A 17,726-nucleotide genomic window follows, 5' to 3' on the forward strand; every position below is an offset into this window, starting at 1 on the left:
GCAAGAAACTTCAGAATTTGTGGTCTCCAGCTAGTACCCAAGAGCACCTCATGAGATTAAATCAAGCAACCGATCAAAATAAAGACCAAATATGCATAATGAATGTAATGTTCCATTATAACTACAAGCATATAATAGAGTGAATGACCACTTTGCACAAGAACAGTTGAAATTAAACTAAACAAAAATACCTCAAAATTATAAAACTTGAATACAACCCAATGATGACGAGGTTGTTTTAAATCATTAGTTTCCACACATTATCCCAGTTCCACTAGTTCAAAGATAATATCCCAGTTCCTGTTAATTCATCTACCATGAGATTTGTTGTCTTTCTGCTTTACTATTTTGTTGACAATCATCGACTACTTTATTTTCAATCCAAATTTATTGGCATATAGAAAGCTGAAAAAATGGCATAGAAACATCTAACAGCAACTTATATCTTTCTTTGGGATTTGTTTGAAAACTCTCCCCTTCCGACCCAAGTTAAGACTCAAGGGTGAAGCAGTGGCAAATCATAATGTGAGAATGATGTCTAACTTAAGCATTTAAAGGGAACTTGTACAACAAATAATTCAATGCAAAGACATCCTCAAATGATGAAGATGTTTTTTTTACTCAGACCTACAAAATTTAGATTATAAGAATTAGGACAGCCTTGGCAGTCATTTGCTCAGTCACAGCAATCTGTTTGTGCACCAATTTGAACACCATAGATGGAGGGGGAGGGAGAGTCAGAGAGACACACACCGCATGCATGTTGGTGTGTTGTGTTTTATTTTCGTTGGGGAATTTAGTATATGGAATAATGTAGAGGTGTCACATCATATGTTATTGATTTTTAGTATTTTAGTATATAGTATACCCATAGCTTGTCATGGTAAGGAATGAGATATCTATAGGGAAGTAGAGAGAAATTACTTAAATTATAAATTTATATTTGAATTGAAATTTTCTTAAATAGATAAGATGTCCACTAAATGACTCAGTCCAATCAATTGGCTAGCTGATATTGGTTCTATAGTACAGATATCTTCATGATTTGCTTAAAAGGATGTTGAGATAGTACGGATAGTTTCAACTCTTAAGGAAGGCATTAAGGGCAACATATTTTGCCTCTAAAGTGTTTGCATATCATTTTCTATTGACGATAAAGCTAATGTTGTTGAAGAGATGCTTTCAGCTTCACATTTGTAGCCTAACTCATTATTGTTACATTTGCACTCATTTACTGAGTACAAAGCCAATTACACTACCACCGATGCTGGAATCAAAGTTTTTAGAAAAATACTAAATGTATTTAATAGAGCAATTGGTTTTAATATTACAAATGAGAGGTCAACAGAGCCTCGTCAATGTACACAAGCCCACAGAAATATCTAATGCAGCGCTAAAGCAACTTAAAACTTTTGATAAATTAGAGTACCATAATGACAAAGAGAATCATCTCAACTTCATTTCTGTAATTTTCTGTAATTTGTTTCAAGGACAGAGAAAAGTGAAAGATAGAAACGAATGAGAGATACAAAGAGAGAGAGATCGATGGAGTCTAAAAGTTTCAAAGAGAAACTCACCGGCCCTATTTGTGGCAAGAATATTTCCGGTGCCCAAAAATTCCCGAAAATATTGAGCTTTTCCGACACTTTTCCAGATTGACACAAAGATTTTCCAGAAATTAAAAAACAATATTTTTGCGACCATAATTATATCATCGGAAATAAAACTAGCCGCAAATTCTGTTTTTTCTTGTAGTGGTAGTTTTTGTGACACCATCACCTCATTGTAAATAGTTACTTTTGTGATAGCCCGTATTTTAGTGTATTTTTATTGAATGATTATTTTAATTGATTTAAAATATTAATTCTTTTGTTTTAAATTTATCGGATTTCTCTCTCGATTTATTTTATGATTTTTAAGTTGTGAAAATTATTTTGATGTGTTTTCTTGTTATTAATTATTGTTTTGTATTTAAATTGCTCTTTAATTTAAATTAGTTTATTATTTTATTTTACTAAATCACTGTATTTAAATTATTTTATTTAAATTTTCCGTTTTGAAATCTTTTTCGTTGGATCTGTTTCGAGACTTAGATTGAAAAGACTGCACCATATTTCTTTCCCTTCCTTTTTTTTTTCTTTTTCCTTTTCTCTTTCTTCTTTCTTTTTCTTTTTCTCCTCCCTATTTCTCCCCCAGCCCATGCGCAACCCACCTTTCTCTTTCGTTTGTTTCCTTCTCCTCCACCTAGCCTCATTGTACGCAGTCGTTCGGTGACACAGCCCAGCCCACTAGCTCCCCCACACTCTGGGGACCTCCCCCACCCCAACCTCCCTTCCCCAAGCTATCCCTCTCCTCCCCGTTGGCCGTGCGAAACCCATTCGGGTTGTAGGTTGTTGCACCGCTATGCACCACCCATTGCCGTGTGCCGCTGCTCCCATTCTCTTCCCCTTAGCCGATGACCTCACTTCTTTATTTTCATCCCCTCTCGCACTGCCAAACTCCTCCATGCACGGCTGCCAACCTCATGGATTTTGAGCTCGCGCGCCACCATCAGCCACCATCTCTTCACCACTTCATCACCGCCCTTCCAGCAACCCAAACCACCATTCCCTAACTCTGATCCACCACCCTTCCCTAGCTCTGATCCACCACCATTGAAGCCCCGAGCTCCATCTTCAATTTAAGCTTTTTGGCCTTCAACCGCCACCCACAGCCAACCACCAACACCATTAGCTTCACCAGCACCCCTAAGCCTTTCCTCAGGCATCCCAAATCTTTGTTTGTCTCCGTTCAAAAGTTGAGTTTTTTAGACCAACAGCCATAGTACATTTTGCATTGTTACGTTGCTTTGCCGCTACCTCTTGCAGCTCCATGATCCTCTGAAAAATATTTTATAGCGATGTAAGTATTTTTCCAAAGAACTGTTGAGATTTAAATATATTTTTACACTAATTATTATTTACTCTGAATTGGTTGGTTGTGCCGGACTGAGTCCGAGGAGTAAGAGGGTCAGTTGGATTGGAGGATGGAGTTGTGTGTATGATTGGATCATGTTGGGATGTGCTGGTTGTTGAATATTTGTGTTTTATCATATACATTGCATAATTGCACGTATGTTCATGTTTGTAAATGAAAATTGAGTTTTCGCATAATGGCATGCATGTTCATGTGTTTAATTGAAAACTAAATTTTTCTGTGTTAAGCATGGATTTTGAATATGTTGTTATAACTTATGGGTAAGGATTGAGAGAGGAAAAAAAGACTGTAGGGATGATGGTAAGCAGGAATGGTGATAGAGTCTCGCCTGTGATTCCTGCCTACAGTAGGAGCTGTAGGGATGGTGGTAGTCCCGCCTATATTTCCGTCTACGATGCAAGCGGTAGGGATGATGGTAGAGTCCCGCCTATGATTCCCACTTACAGTGCTCTAATAGATTGAAAGATAGGAAAATGAACTATAAGGATGGTGGTAAGCAGTGACGGTGGTAGAGTCCTGCCTATGGTCTGAGCTGTAGGGATTGTGGTAAGCAGGGATGGTGGTAGTCTCACCTGTGATTCCCACCTATAGTGTTAATTGGTTAATGGGCCATTTTCTGGAAAAATGGTGGGTAATTATTTTACTGGATATGTTTTTGGGCCAAATGGGATTTTTGGCGTGCGTTGGAAAATAATCCTTTTTGGGAAAAATAATGTTTTGGGTTTAATGCATATTGTTGGTTGTATGAATGTATTTCTATCTTTTGGGTTGTTTGGGTTATTACTTACTGAGATTTGCAATCTCATGGTATTTGAGACCTTGCGGTACCGTTTCATGGTACTATAGATTTTGATGCAGATGATGATGAGTAGAGCCAAAGGCTTTGGCTCTGCCAGAAGAGTGATCAGGGGTCACTTTCGTGTATTGAGATTTATTTTCCTACTTGTTTAGGTATTTTGCCTTTTGTATTATATTTTTGGGATAACTGTATAATTATTTTCTGTACTACTTTTAGTTTGGTAAAATTGTATTTAAAATTCTAGTACTTAGTTGACTTATTTAATTTACCTGCTGCGATTTTTTTGTACACTTTCTGCATGTACACACACTTAACACTTATCGTTGGGATGCGTTACCCATATTGTCATCATCCTGGACGCTTCGATTCTTGAGTTTCCGTATGTAGGGGTCGAGGGCGTCACAACTTTTGCTATTATATCCCACGTCATTTGCAATACTCCTATCCATTTTTTTCGGCGACCAACACTGTCGCAGATAGTCCATCTTTTGTGACAGTATTTAGCTTTGACATGAAAGTACTTTTGAGAGTGAGTAGTAGCGTCTCCCTTGCGTTGATGAGGAATGGATAGCAATAATCATTTGCGTCACTGTTTAGGCCTTTTTACGTCGATTTGAGGTGATACAAAAGGTCAAATTTCTTGTAGGGTGACCATGAGAGAAGACTTTTAATATGCAAAATATGGAGAAAACTTAACCAATGTATGCAAAGAGACCAAAATCTACCATCATCAATTGAATTGGAGGAAGATGCTGGTTGATTGAGGCTTAAGGACTAAAGGATTATCTACCATCGTCCATTGGTTTTACTGTTTAATTTCCCATGCTATCAATGGTACTTGTCGAACAATAGCGTGCAATGCTAACATCAATAGTTAAAGATTGCATGGATGTACTAATTAAGCATATGCTCACCCTTTTCAGTGTTGTGGTTAGCTTTTTTCCTTGAATGCTTTTCATTAACTCTCAATCCATCTAGTTCGATTGCCACTTCCCTCATAGTAGGCCTATCGTCTCCTTTAACACTAAGGCTTCTTTTTGCAACATTAGAACTTTTTTTAGTTCCTTGGAATTACTTCCATTGTGGATGTGATCATCAAGAATTTCCAATAGGCGATTCTCCTTTACCATGGATACAAAATACGTTGCTAAATTTCTCTCACTTTTAGACCTAATGAAGGAAATTACTTTGTTACCTATTAATAACTCTACTAAAACATCACTAAAACTATATACATCACCTTTTCTGTTAGATGACTAGTATGAAAGTATTTTGGATCCAAGTATCCAAATGTTCCTTGTTCCAACGTAGTTAATGAAGCTCCAATTTTTGTGGTGCTCCGGCATTGTACCATTGGTCCCATTTGTGTTGATCAAGCGTTGTATTAATGATGAGTGACACCATGCGATGCCCTCAAGGAAATCTATTACGAGCTTGGATTATAGGACCCATATCAAGAGCATATTTAATGATAAAAATAAATTATTAGAAGTAATCTAGGTCTTCTTCAAACATAAAAGTTCAAACATAAACTTCGCTTGCTCATACTTTATTCATGGTGGTCGAGCCACGTACTTAAATAGATTAAATACATCACTTTCTAAATCACTAGTAACATGAAATAAAAGATAAACATAACCAATGAGGCATAAAAACCCATACGTGAAGATCATAAACTTAAACTAATTAGCTAGTGTGATTAAGATTCTCTTATTAATCAATTACTTACTCCCAACAGTCCAAAGACTAGGACTTGGAAAAAGCTAGCAAGCATAACAAGAAACAAGAAAGCAAATGATTCGTCAAAAGATCCCTTACCCAAAGGCAAAAGTAGGAACAACGAAAATTGTGTTTATAACTTTGAAAAAGCAAAAGATTTCCCATCACACCATGAAGATCTGTGATGATAAAAAGTTAAAAATAAAAAAAAAATAAATTGCCTTAAAGTGGGATACTATTGGAAATGCTGTTAGTGATGCTGCACTTGAGGTACTCAATTCAGCAGGAGAGATTGCACATATTAATAAAACTCATATTGTGTTGATCCCTAAGGTGACAAGTCCCAAAACAGTTTCTGATTTCAGGCCTATTTCATTATGCAATGTTCTTTATAAGCTCATATCCAAAATCTTGGCCAACAGACTAAAAAGTATCCTCCCTAATGTTATTTCCTCTGCTCAAAGTACCTTTGTGCATAACACGCTTATTTTGGATAATATTATAGTTGCTTTTGAGGCCATACATTCAACGAATTCTAGATGTTTTGGTAAGGTGGGGTATATGGCTTTAAAGTTCGATATGAGGAAGGCCTACGATAAGGTGGAGTGGGATTTCTTAAGAGAGGAAATATTGATATTGGGTTTCAATGAAAGATGGAGAATATTTAGTGATGAGATGCATCAATTCAGTTTCATACTCTATTCTCATTAATAGATCTCCTCAATGCTCCTTTAAACCTACAAGGGGAACAAGACAGGGTGACTCTTTATCACCCTATCTTTTTATCCTTTGCTCTGAAGCACTTAAGTTCTTTGCTTAATCATGCTGAGGCTTCAAAATTAATCTTTTGGCATTCCATTTGCAAGAGGTAAGCCATGCATTAATCATTTATTTTTTGCAGACGATAGCTTGCTGTTTTGTAGAGCAAATTCACTTGAACAGGCCATGCTTATTGGCATTCTAGATACTTATGAGAGGGTCTTGGGTCAAAGGCTCAATAAAGAGAAGACCTCTATTCATTTTAGTGCAAATACTAGCAGTGTTGTGAAGGAATCTATAATCAGTGCAGCAGGGGTTAGATCTTCCTCATCCTATGAAAAGTATCTTGGACTACCAGCTCTCATTGGAAGATCAAGGCACAAAACTTTTAAAAGCATTCTGGACAGAGTTAGAAGCATGATTAGCAACTGGAAGTCTAAGTTCCTTTCTCAGGCAGGAAATGAAATACTTCTCAAGGTTGTGGTTCAAGTACTACCAACTTATTGTATAAGGGTTTTCAAACTCCCTAAATCTTTGCTGAAGGAGGTTAATAAGGTGGTGCACCATTTCTACTGGGGACAACATCAAAATGAAAGGACAGTCCAATGGGTTTCATGAGCCAAATGTGGAAGGCTAAGTCTATAGGTGGGTTGGGTTTTCATGACTTGGAAAACTTGAACTTAGCTTTACTAGCCAAGCAAGAGTGGAGAATATTACAACAACCTACGTCCCTTGCCACTCTTATTTTAAAATTGAAATACTGCCCTAACTCTACCTTTCTTCAAGCCAAGTTGGGATCTAGACCTTCTTTTATATAGAGGAGTATTGTAGCAGCAAGGAACTAAGTAATAGAAGGCTCTATGTGGAGGATTGTGAATGGTCAATGCACTAGAATTTGGAAGGATAGATGGTTGCCTCAATCCTCAACTTATTGGGTTCAAAGTGCAGTTGAGGTACTGGGTGAAGATGCTACTGTGGTATAATTGATTAACCTTGACTCTAAACAATGGAAGCTGGAAAAGGTGCAAGAAATCTTCTCAAGTAGTGAAGCTAAAATCATAAAAAGGATCCCAACTAGTTTTTCCAATGCACCAGATAAGTTGATTTGGAGGTGCACTACTAATGGACAATTCTCAGTGAAGAGTGCTTATAATTTACAAAAAGATCTCAATGATCTTCATAAGGGGCAAACTTCTAATTTTGCTTCTAGGAGAGAAGAATGGGCTTGCTGTTGGAAGCTCAAAGTGCCTAATGTCACCAAGGTTTTTGTGTGGAGAGCCTGTCTAGACTCACTACCCACGAATCTGAACTCTTCTAAGAAGCAAATTGTGGAATCTCCAATGTGTCACGCCTGTTTAAGAGAGGAAGAGTTTGTTGTTCATGCGCTTTGGAAGTGTAGCTCAACAATGGATGTCTAAGGTCAGTGCTAAAAAATATTCAAAAAAGCAATCCTAATGCAGATAATTTTAAAGGACTCTTTGAAGGCCTTAGTGCAATAGCTGAGTATGATACTTTGAAGGAGTTTGCTGTCACAATAAGGAGAATATGGTTGAGAAGAAATGAGTTTGTGTTTAAAGGCTCATTTTCACATCCATTTGTGGTGGTGTAGCAATCGAAAGAGCTATTGGTGGATTTTAAAGAGATGCAGTCAAACAATAGTCCTGTGGTTCAAGTGTCTCGTGGACAAGTATGTAGTTGGGAGCCACCTCAAGAAGGTTTCTACAAAGTGAATTGGGATCAGCTATTAATAAGGCTAGGGGCAGGATTGGATTTGGCATTATAGTGAGGGGTCATGAAGGTAATGTCATGGCTATTAAGAGGATGCAGAGAGAAGGCTTCAGTGATCCACTATTCGCAGAATCTTTGAGAGCTTTAATTGCAACAATTTTTACTTCTGAACTTGGTACGAGGAAGATTAGTTTGGAAGGGGATTCCCTCCATGCTGTGAAGAGTATCACTCAAAAATCTGAGCTGTGGAATAGTTCAAGGATAATTATCTTTGATGTAAAACAACCCCTCTCTTCTTTTGACAGTTGGTCTATTAAGCACATTAGTAGAAATGCTAATGGGGATGTTCACATGTTAGCTAAGAACTCTTTAGAGTTAGAAGAGGATGTAGTACTTGATATGGAAGATTACCCTTCTTGTATTTATTCCTTCATTTCATGAAGGCTTTTCAATAAGAGATGCTATTTCCTTTCAAAAAAAAAAAAAAAAAGAACAAGTCAATCCCGACCAATTTGTTTTTGGTTGCAAATTGTCACTTCTTGCAAAGAAGTTTTATGGTTACAAATTATGCAGTCCACTCACGTAGTTGGTTTGTGATCACTAAAGACTTTACTGCATTTCCTACTAATTAAGCTAATCATGTAGATTGATTTAGATTTGTTCTTTTACAGTGCTAAAAACTCCATATATCTCATCCGAGTACCAATAATACTGGATTTAGCTAAAAGCTTGTAATTGTAAAGTGGAAAAAGGCAAATAATTATTCATTTCACTAAATACGCACAAAAGCAATTTCAATAGTACTGCACATTTCACATAGAACATGTTACATTACAATCACTCAAAAGAGATCGAATATTACATATATACATGCGATAGCGCTCAACCACGTACATGAACATGATATATAAAGCTATGATCACATTCTTTCAATCTTAAAACATCATGCATACAAGGAGACCAAATCCCATTTCAAAGAGCGGAAAACCCAAAAGGTCAGGAACCTCAGGAAAGTTATTGTTGAAGATTGGGAGGTGAGAGAGAAAAAGAAAGATGGTGAAGCTATAAAGCATGTGAAGAATATATCTATATATATGAGAGAGAGAGAGAGAGAGAGAGAGAGAGAGAGAGAGAGAGAGAGAGAGAGAGAGAGAGAGAGAGAGAGAGAGATCTAAGGGGTGGGAAGAGATCGAATTGGAGGAAGAAGGTGGTTGAGAGGCAGAAAGAGAGAGTAAGAAAGCACTTGTAGGTGGTAAGGGGCAAGTAAAAAATTGGAGAAAATGGGTGTACGTGGATGGCTAGCAATGGGTGGTGATGATGAATGTCTACAACAGATAGGCTATGCTAGCTAGCCTTCAATGTGGATGAACAAATTATCTTGCATCATTATCTGTTGGTTTTAGTATTTGATTTTTCATACTGTCATCTGCAACAATGGTACTCATAGAAGAGCTGCCAATGTCAACATCAATTCCTGAAGAATGTGTAGGTGCATTGGGCAAAGGCTTAGTGATTTGTTGTGTGTTGGGATCAACCCTTTTCAACGAGTGTTTTTCCAGAAGTCTTAATCCCTCCAGCTCCTTTGTTACTTGTTGCATGCTAGGTCTATCCTCCCCTCTTACCTTTAAGCACTTTTTGGCTATATTTGCAACTTCCTTTATTTCTTCAATATTACCTTCTGTAAGAATGCGATCATCAATAATTTGAAGTAGGCGATCCTCTTTCATTGCAATAACAAAATGCATTGCTAGATTTCTTTCAGTTTCGGGCCTATCCATGGAAAGTGCCTTTTCACCTGTTAGTAGCTCTGCAATAACAACACCAAAACTATAGACGTCACTTTTTTCAGTTAGTTGGCTAGTATGGAAGTATTCTGGGTCCAAGTATCCCAAAGTTCCCTGCACCACGGTTGTTAATCGTGTGTGGTCAAGAGGAACCAGTCTTGAAGCTCCAAAGTCAGACACTTTTGCTGTGTGGTTATCATCCAAAAGTATATTTGTAGTTTTCACATCTCTATGTATAATAGACATAGAAGTCTCGAAATGTATGTATGCTAAGGCTCCTGCGGTTTCCGATGCCACCTTCAAACGTTTTTCCCATGAGAGCGAGGATGATAGGTTTTTATCATGAATATGGTCAAAAAGTGTTCCGTTCGTGATGAACTCGTATACTAGTAAGGGTACTTCAGTCTCAAGACAACAACCTAATAACTTAACCACATTCTTATGGTTAATTTTAGAAAGCACAACTACCTCATTTATAAATTGCTCAATCTGGCTCTGATCAACAACATTGGACTTCTTAATGGCCACCACTTTGTCATCTGATAAAACTCCTTTATAAACAGTTCCGAAGCCCCCTTGACCAAGGACTCTACTTTTATCATAGTTGTTAGTTGCCTTTTCAAGCTCTTTTGCACTAAAGATTTTGGCTGGCTCAACTAATTCTTTGTGATTCAAGAGTTGTCGTTGTAAGATTAAGCCACCATTTTGTTGGAAGAAGTTCTCTTTCAGTTTTGTGAGCTTTCTTCTTTGCATTACCCAATATACCAATAAAGTTCCCACAAGCAGGATCAAGAGGCTTATGCTAATACCTGCAAAAGTTTAAGCATTCATTTTGACCACATAGAATGAATTTCAATTTCTCCTTCTGTCACTTATAACATCAAGTTTGTTGACACAAAGGCTTCAACAAAATTGAGATTTCAATATGTATTTATAAAGATGACCTACAAGGAGTTGAGTTTGAGTTTTAACTTAGCTAGTGATCATTAAAAGGAAGAAAGATCGAAAGCCTAGCACGCTATATATAAGCTGTAGTGGATTTCAACTGCATTTCATACTAAAGGTGAGGTTACAAATTATATAGAATAGAAAGAGTGAACTAAGTTTTGAATTAACTTCCACATCTTAAAACTTTAATATTTAACTTAAAAGACTATTGCATTAATCGAAATGGTTAATTTTAGACTAAATTATAATTATTGCATGGAATTAAGTGAGTGAGGTTGGGAATTAAATTACCAAATCCATCATACATGTAGTTTGTAAATTAACAAGAAAAAAGAAAATAAAAGAGATGAGTACTACTGTAATGCTAGTACCATTCTTATATATATTATGCATACCCAAGGAAATATTAATGATGATCTTGGATTGACCCGATTTTCTACTGCAACCTGTTCCAGTGATCATTAAAAAGCCTAGCTAGCTGTAGCTAGTGACTGTTGGAGAAGCAAAGATCTATCATTAGCATATTTCAACTTCGTATCATACGTACGAAAGCTAAGGTTACAAATTAATTATATGGAATAGAAAGAGTGAACTAAGTTTTGAATTAAAAGTTACCCATCTCAAAACATTAATTTTCTTATCTTAAAAGACTTTTACAGTAATCAAAATGGTTCATTTTAGACCAAATATTTATAATTACTGCATGGGAAGTGAGTGAGGTAATTGCATGGGAAACCAAATCCATCATGCATGTATATATGTAGTTAGTAAATTAAAAAGAAAATGAAAATAAAAGAGATGAGTAGTACTGTAATACCACTATTCCTATATATGTTATACGTACCCAGGGCAATAATCATGATCTTGGATTGGCCTTTTCGACTACAACCTGTTCCAGGCGGCATCTTCCCATCGCCTTCATATCCATTGCGACATATACATGTGTAGCTCCCGTTAGTGTTGGTACATGTTGCAGTAGCATTGCAGGGATTCCGATCTTTGCACTCATCAATATCTGAAACACGTGAGTACTACAGTTAGTCCGTCATCATCGAAATACAGCCATAACAGTTTGCTCATTTAACAAGTACAACACGAACTGATTAATTTGTTAATAAAAAATTAGCTGACATTAAAAAAAAAAAAAAAAAAAAAAGGCTTATAAAGTAAAACAAATGAACACCATTAATAATTAATTACCTTGGCAACTATCCTTGTGTTCATCAGAAAGGTATGGGTTCCCTTTATAACCGTCAGGGCACTTGCAAATATACCCACGACCATGGGGTTCCGAACAACTACTATTTGCTGCTTTGCATAAATAGCTTGTCATATTTTTCTCAGCATCTTTGCATTTCTTATTTCCAAGTGCCCAATCAAGCACCAGGGGTACAGTCTCCCTTTTCGTTAAATTTGTAAAATCTAAGGTGGAAAAGTTGTATGCCTGTGTTTCCCCAATAAAACCTAAACCACATGATTGCCCCGAGGTTCTGCTGGATCCATTAGTGTAAATGCTCTGAACGGTCAAATTATAATTCGTTGTGTTTCCTGGGATTGCAGAATGGCAACAGCCAAGGCCAGAGCAAGAGCCGTTAACCAAACCGGAACTGTTGCCACAGAATGATATGCACCCAGACATGAACTTGTAATCTTGTTCATGCGAGCCACTTATGTAGGCGTAAAAGTTACAACCGACGGCAAAGATACTGTTCTTCTCAATTGAGATGCTAAAGTTCGACAAGTTGAGCAAGGCAGAGATGCGGCGGAGACTAGGTTGATTATCAAACTCTGGCCACCATTGGCAACGACGGAATACCAAGTTTGAGACTCGAAGTTCACCATCAAGAGAGATGTTGAGGACATCTATATTATGATCAACGCCCAGAAATGGTTTTGCGGGCTGGAAAGAGTCGTTACATATGATGAGAAAAGATTGATCAAGGTAGCAGCCCTTCCTTGTACCAAATGGGTAGGGGATATCAACAGATCCGCATTTGCGGATGCAGCTCGGATCATTGGGTTGAGGTGCTGATGATAAAACTAGCTGGACTCCAATAATCAGATGTAGCAGCACTACTAGTTGTTCCAAAAGCTTTCCATGCAAAGCCATGGCTGACCTTTTTCTTGTCTGATCTGTGCTTCCGAAAAAACTTGTCTTTCTTTGCAACTCCCTCTTATAAAACAAGCTAACAAAGAGAGACTTCAAGTTGGCCTGATGAACGGTTAGAAAGGACTTAATAAGGTAGATATATAATAAGAAGCATTAAAAATACATAAATCCATAAAATTATATTCAGGTAGTTAGGAGGATTTATTATATAAAAAGAGAACTTGACTTATTTCTCCAGCCAAAATGAAAGTTAAAAAACTCTAGCTTTTCTATTATTATTAGAGGCTTAATATATTAATTTCGTTATAATGCTTGTATCCTTAATAAGCGAATTACCAAACTTTCTAATTTAAAAAATATTTTCAAAAGAACTATTTTTAAACTATACTAGTAATTAGTAATTAGTAATAATTTTATTTATCATCTTCGTACACTGCACATTACATCTATTTTAATTTTTTTTTCTTATAACAGATATATAATGTATGAATGATAAGTAGAACAACTCAATTAATTTAACAAAAATGAAATAAAATAATAAATAATAAATAAATAAATAAAATTTTAAATACATAAAATATATAATATAAAATAATGAGTAACATTCTTTTTATATGTATATATATACACGTACTAGTAAGATGTTACGTGCCCTGAGGCACGTATGCCCAGTTGAAAGAACAGCAGCTTCCTCTCTTTTCTGGGCTTGGGGTCGGTTTTCAAAAACAAAACAAAATAAAAAAGCCGAACCTTTTTCGTTCAACATGCGTGCGGGCTTTCGGCAGGCACTCAACACAATACGGATTACACGCACACTAGTATGGGCTTGTTTCCTTTTCTGCTGTGGCCTGTCGTATCCCAGTGGAAAACGTAAAAAATAAGTAAGTCGAATAAAGAGAAGAAAAATTAGTAGAAGATGTTAGTGTCTGTACGTATCCCAGTTGAATTTTTTATTTATATTTTTATTTATATTTTTTATGTATAAAATTTTCAGAAATAAATTTATTATATTTTATTAAAATTCTTTTATCTCATTCAGCCATCCTTCTAAAAAATTAATGTCTTCGAACAGAATCTAATCTTTCTCAAAAATTAATTTATTTAAACAGAATCAATCGATGAAGGACGATATATATAGAGTTGATTTTGCATGTTTTCTATATTTTTATCTTAATTTATTTAATAACTATCTAGGTTTGCTTTTTAAGATATAATAACCCACTCAATACATAGAGCAAAAGAGGAGGAATCCATGCCCCTTGCCTGAATATTATATCCAACATATTACCCACTTTCTAGACTAATTTTATCCCAATATTCTTTATATTTATGTTTTTATTTTATCAAAAGAAAAATATGTATTAGTAAGTGTCACACAACCAGCTCTCTCTTATTGTCCATATTATATTCTACAAGTTTTTTTTTTATATTTTTTTAAATAATAATTAAAGTATTTTTTAATAAATTTTTTTAAAGCTGTAGATGCCCGCTAATATGTACCAATGGTCAAAAAAGTGTATTCATTCAGAAATATCAGAAAGAATGATGGAGCCGACATGCAGTCTTACACTACTATATATACCTATATATATTTTAGGCAGCAGCAGCTAGCTAGCTAGCATGTTTTCAAATGGTAGGAGATATTAACGGATCCGCATGTGCGGATGCAGCTCGGATCGTCGGGTTGAGGTGCTGCTAAAACTAGCTGGACCCCAATACTTAGATGTAGCAGCACTACTAGTACTTGTTCCGAAAGCTTACCGCATGCAAAGCCATCGCTGGCCTTTTTTGGGTCTGATCTGTGCTTCAGAAATAACCAATCTTTCTTTGCGGCTGCCTCTTATAAAAGCTAACATAGAGAGAATTCAAGTTGGCCTGATGAACAATTAATTGGAAAGGGCCTAAGGTAGAAAATAAGGAGCATTAAAAATATAAATCAATAAAATTATTTTCAGGTAGGTAGGAGGATTTGGAAAATGCTAGTACTCTTACCGAGGATGGCCGACATTTTCTATCAATTTATTATTATTTTTTATTTAATAATTGAGAAAATATTTTTTTATAAATTTTTAATTTTTTTTTAAATTATTTAAGGGAATACTTAAAAAAATACACCCAAATTCAAAAGCGGTTTTTGCACTTAAGTACTAGGCAGAATTAGTAGATAATAAATCCTCCTAAGCAATGCTAGGGCCTCCGAGACCGGTCCCCACAAATTCTACCGACACGCTTTATGTATATTGCTTTTTAAATTCTAACGAGACCGGTCCCCCTCAACAAAGTCTTATATAGAAGAAAACTTTAATTTCGTGTTGGTTTTAATTGTATATATCCTTATAAATTATCAGATTAACTTCCTAATGGCTCAAAAAAAAAATTAACTTCCTAATTTTAAAATATTTTCAAAAGAAACATTTATAAACTATGTATACATTTATTCATGCACGTTCCAAAAGTATCTTCTCTGGAATACAAAAGAACAACTTCAAAATTAAAGCTTTATTCAAAGTTCCAAGAACTGATCAATATGTGTATATATATATACATATATCAGGTTAGGAGTACGTTTACCTAGTTGGATTAAACAGATTTTTTACCAGGTAAACAGATTTTTTTACAAAAATATTATGGTTTTTTTGAAAAAAAAAACTTGATGAATGAATAATTTAATGCGTAGAGAGAAAAAAAAATGTTTGCTAATATCTTTGAATAATGATAGGTCGGTGAGCAGGGGTGAAAACGGTCCGGTCCGGTCGGTTTCGGTCCGGTCCGATTCGGTCCATCATTTTTTCGGTCTATCATTTTTTCGGACTGAACCGGACCAAACATCTAGTCGATCCATTCGGTCCGGTCCCATTCGGTCGGTCCATTCGGTCCGATCCAATTATTCTTTTTTATTCTAAATAAATCAATTAAACATTTTATTTAAATTACTAAATTAAAATTAAGTAAATTATTAATATAGATTATGCAACTAACTCATTAAAAAGAAATTTTATATGGTCAATGATACATATTATAAATTATATATACATACATAATACATATTCTAAATTATAAATTATATTTATATATAAATCATAATATATATATACTATATACATATATACATAACGGGGAATTCGTATTAGATTAGTTAATTTATAATTTACCAATTGTTTTATATTTACTTACAATTTAGGTATTTTACAAAACATTTATCTAATAACTTTAATTAGATATAAATGTAGATGTTAGTAATTAGTTAATGGTGAATTGGTTATAATTAATTGATAATATACACTACTTAATTAATAGAATATTATTTTGTAATTACATATTTAAAATTTTATATTATAAATGGGAATAGGTTAGATGAAAATTACATAATTAATTATATAAAATAATATATATATAAAATAAAAATATATATTTTTAATTCGGTCGGTCCGGTCCACTTCGGTCCGTGGAAACATGGACCGTGGACCGGACCGAACTAGTTCGGTCCAAGGAATCATGGACCGAACCCTAACCCTATATTTTTCGGTCCGGTCCGGACCGGACCAAATCGATCGGTCCGGTCGGTTTTTCCGGTCCGGACCGACCGTTTTACAGCCCTATCGGTGAGTATAATAATTACATATTTAGATGCATTAGAAAACAAAAAAATTAGTTTAAAATTAAAATCCAGATACATTATAATAATATAGACAAATATTATGAAAGGGAAACGCGTGAGAGGTTGAGTTTAAGAGGATTGGGTAGAGAGATAGACATCATAGAGTGGGAGAGGGGTTTGAAATGAGAGGAGAGATAGAATCGGAAATGAGAGAGAAGTAGAAAAAGACAATTGTATCCCTAAAACAAGAAATTAAAGGACTTAATTATAACACAAACAGACTTAACAGAAAACAAAAAAAGTTAACAGAAAAATATATAAAAAAAAAGTTACTGTAACAGTTAAATAATAACTTATTATAATATAATAGATATATAGACACGCCCACATACATATATATATATATATATATATATTAATAATGCTTAAATACAACTTGGAGTGTCCATCGATCCCAAAACCAGAACAGCAGCAGCATGAGTAGCAGGGAGCCATGAGTACTAGCTAGCTGTGAACATCTCTTTTGCAGCAACCACGCACCGCAAGGGAACAACCAACAACCTTGCACAACCTAAGAAGAATGCATGATACCAGCCCACACCAAATAATTTGACATATTTAAATTTTCTCCTAATTCGTATCATTAGTTAGGATGCCAATCTTTGGGATTGGGGAATTGCCAGAAACAAGCAGCTAGAGTTACCGAAGAGAAACAAAGAAAAACAAGCAGTTATAAGTTCAGATCGACTAACCACAAGGCCGGGCAGTATTCTGAATAGAGACTACAAGGTGCAGTGTACGTTCTGATCGATAGATACTTCAGGTTTTAGTAACTAAACGGATTCCTTTTCTGAGCAGTACTAAAAGGAAAAGGTCATTAATTGCATGCGTGAGAACTAATAACTTTCTCCATAGCTGGTGATCTATGATCCTCACCTCTCTTTGAAATATTGCATGAAAACTCAACTCTTTGAAATATTAGCCACTTCCTTCAGCCGCCACGTACGCTTTCTCTTGATCTTCCGCTCTACGTTTATTTTCAAGAAGTTTAGTATCCTTTAAATAAGAACAAAGATACGGAACTAGCTAGCTAGATTAGGGGCCGACGATTCCGAAGCTATCATTATCATACACTTTTTTTTTTTTTTTTTTTTTAAGAAAAACACACTTTTTTTTTAACAACCTCAAAAAAAAAAAAAAAAAAAAAAAAAAAAAAAAAAAAAAAAAAAAAAAAACTCAAATTTTCAAGTATTGCAAAACTTGTAAACTATCCAAATTTAGTGTTACATATTAAGGTAAGAATAT

The 17,726-nt window shown here is 35.3% G+C and overlaps 1 protein-coding gene across 18 annotated transcripts; it reads right to left on the bottom strand.

The window, feature by feature from the left end:
- Positions 1-9,061: 9,061 nt before the first annotated feature.
- LOC122296212 (wall-associated receptor kinase 2-like) lies at positions 9,062-17,473 on the bottom strand. 18 transcript variants are annotated; one of them, XM_043105716.1, is made up of 7 exons: positions 17,358-17,473; positions 17,174-17,271; positions 14,585-14,672; positions 13,458-13,671; positions 11,914-12,925; positions 11,558-11,728; positions 9,062-10,574 (listed from the first exon to the last, which is right to left on the bottom strand). In XM_043105716.1, exons 3-7 carry the CDS (start codon positions 14,587-14,589, stop codon positions 9,355-9,357), a joined length of 2,622 nt encoding a protein of 873 aa, XP_042961650.1. In that variant the 5' UTR covers positions 14,590-14,672; positions 17,174-17,271; positions 17,358-17,473; the 3' UTR covers positions 9,062-9,354. The 18 variants fall into 18 exon arrangements, with proteins under 18 accessions (XP_042961650.1, XP_042961647.1, XP_042961646.1 ...); XM_043105713.1 differs by having other exon boundaries at positions 14,585-14,698; XM_043105712.1 differs by having other exon boundaries at positions 14,585-14,724.
- Between the last annotated feature and the right edge of the window lie 253 nt (positions 17,474-17,726).

The sequence above is a fragment of the Carya illinoinensis genome, chromosome 15, assembly GCF_018687715.1.
Source record: "Carya illinoinensis cultivar Pawnee chromosome 15, C.illinoinensisPawnee_v1, whole genome shotgun sequence".
NCBI lineage: Eukaryota > Viridiplantae > Streptophyta > Magnoliopsida > Fagales > Juglandaceae > Carya > Carya illinoinensis.

What these genes read in the sequence shown, in the direction of transcription:
- LOC122296212 (XM_043105713.1), bottom strand. Translation starts at nt 14,679, where the DNA reads ATGTTAGCTTTTATAAGAGGCAGCCGCAAAGAAAGATTGGTTATTTCT. An exon ending in CAGCGATGGCTTTGCATGCG is followed by an intron (nt 13,672 to 14,584) that starts GTAAGCTTTCGG and finishes GGGATACGACAG; the next exon opens with GCCACAGCAGAAAAGGAAAC. An exon ending in ACACAAGGATAGTTGCCAAG is followed by an intron (nt 11,729 to 11,913) that starts GTAATTAATTAT and finishes CACGTGTTTCAG; the next exon opens with ATATTGATGAGTGCAAAGAT.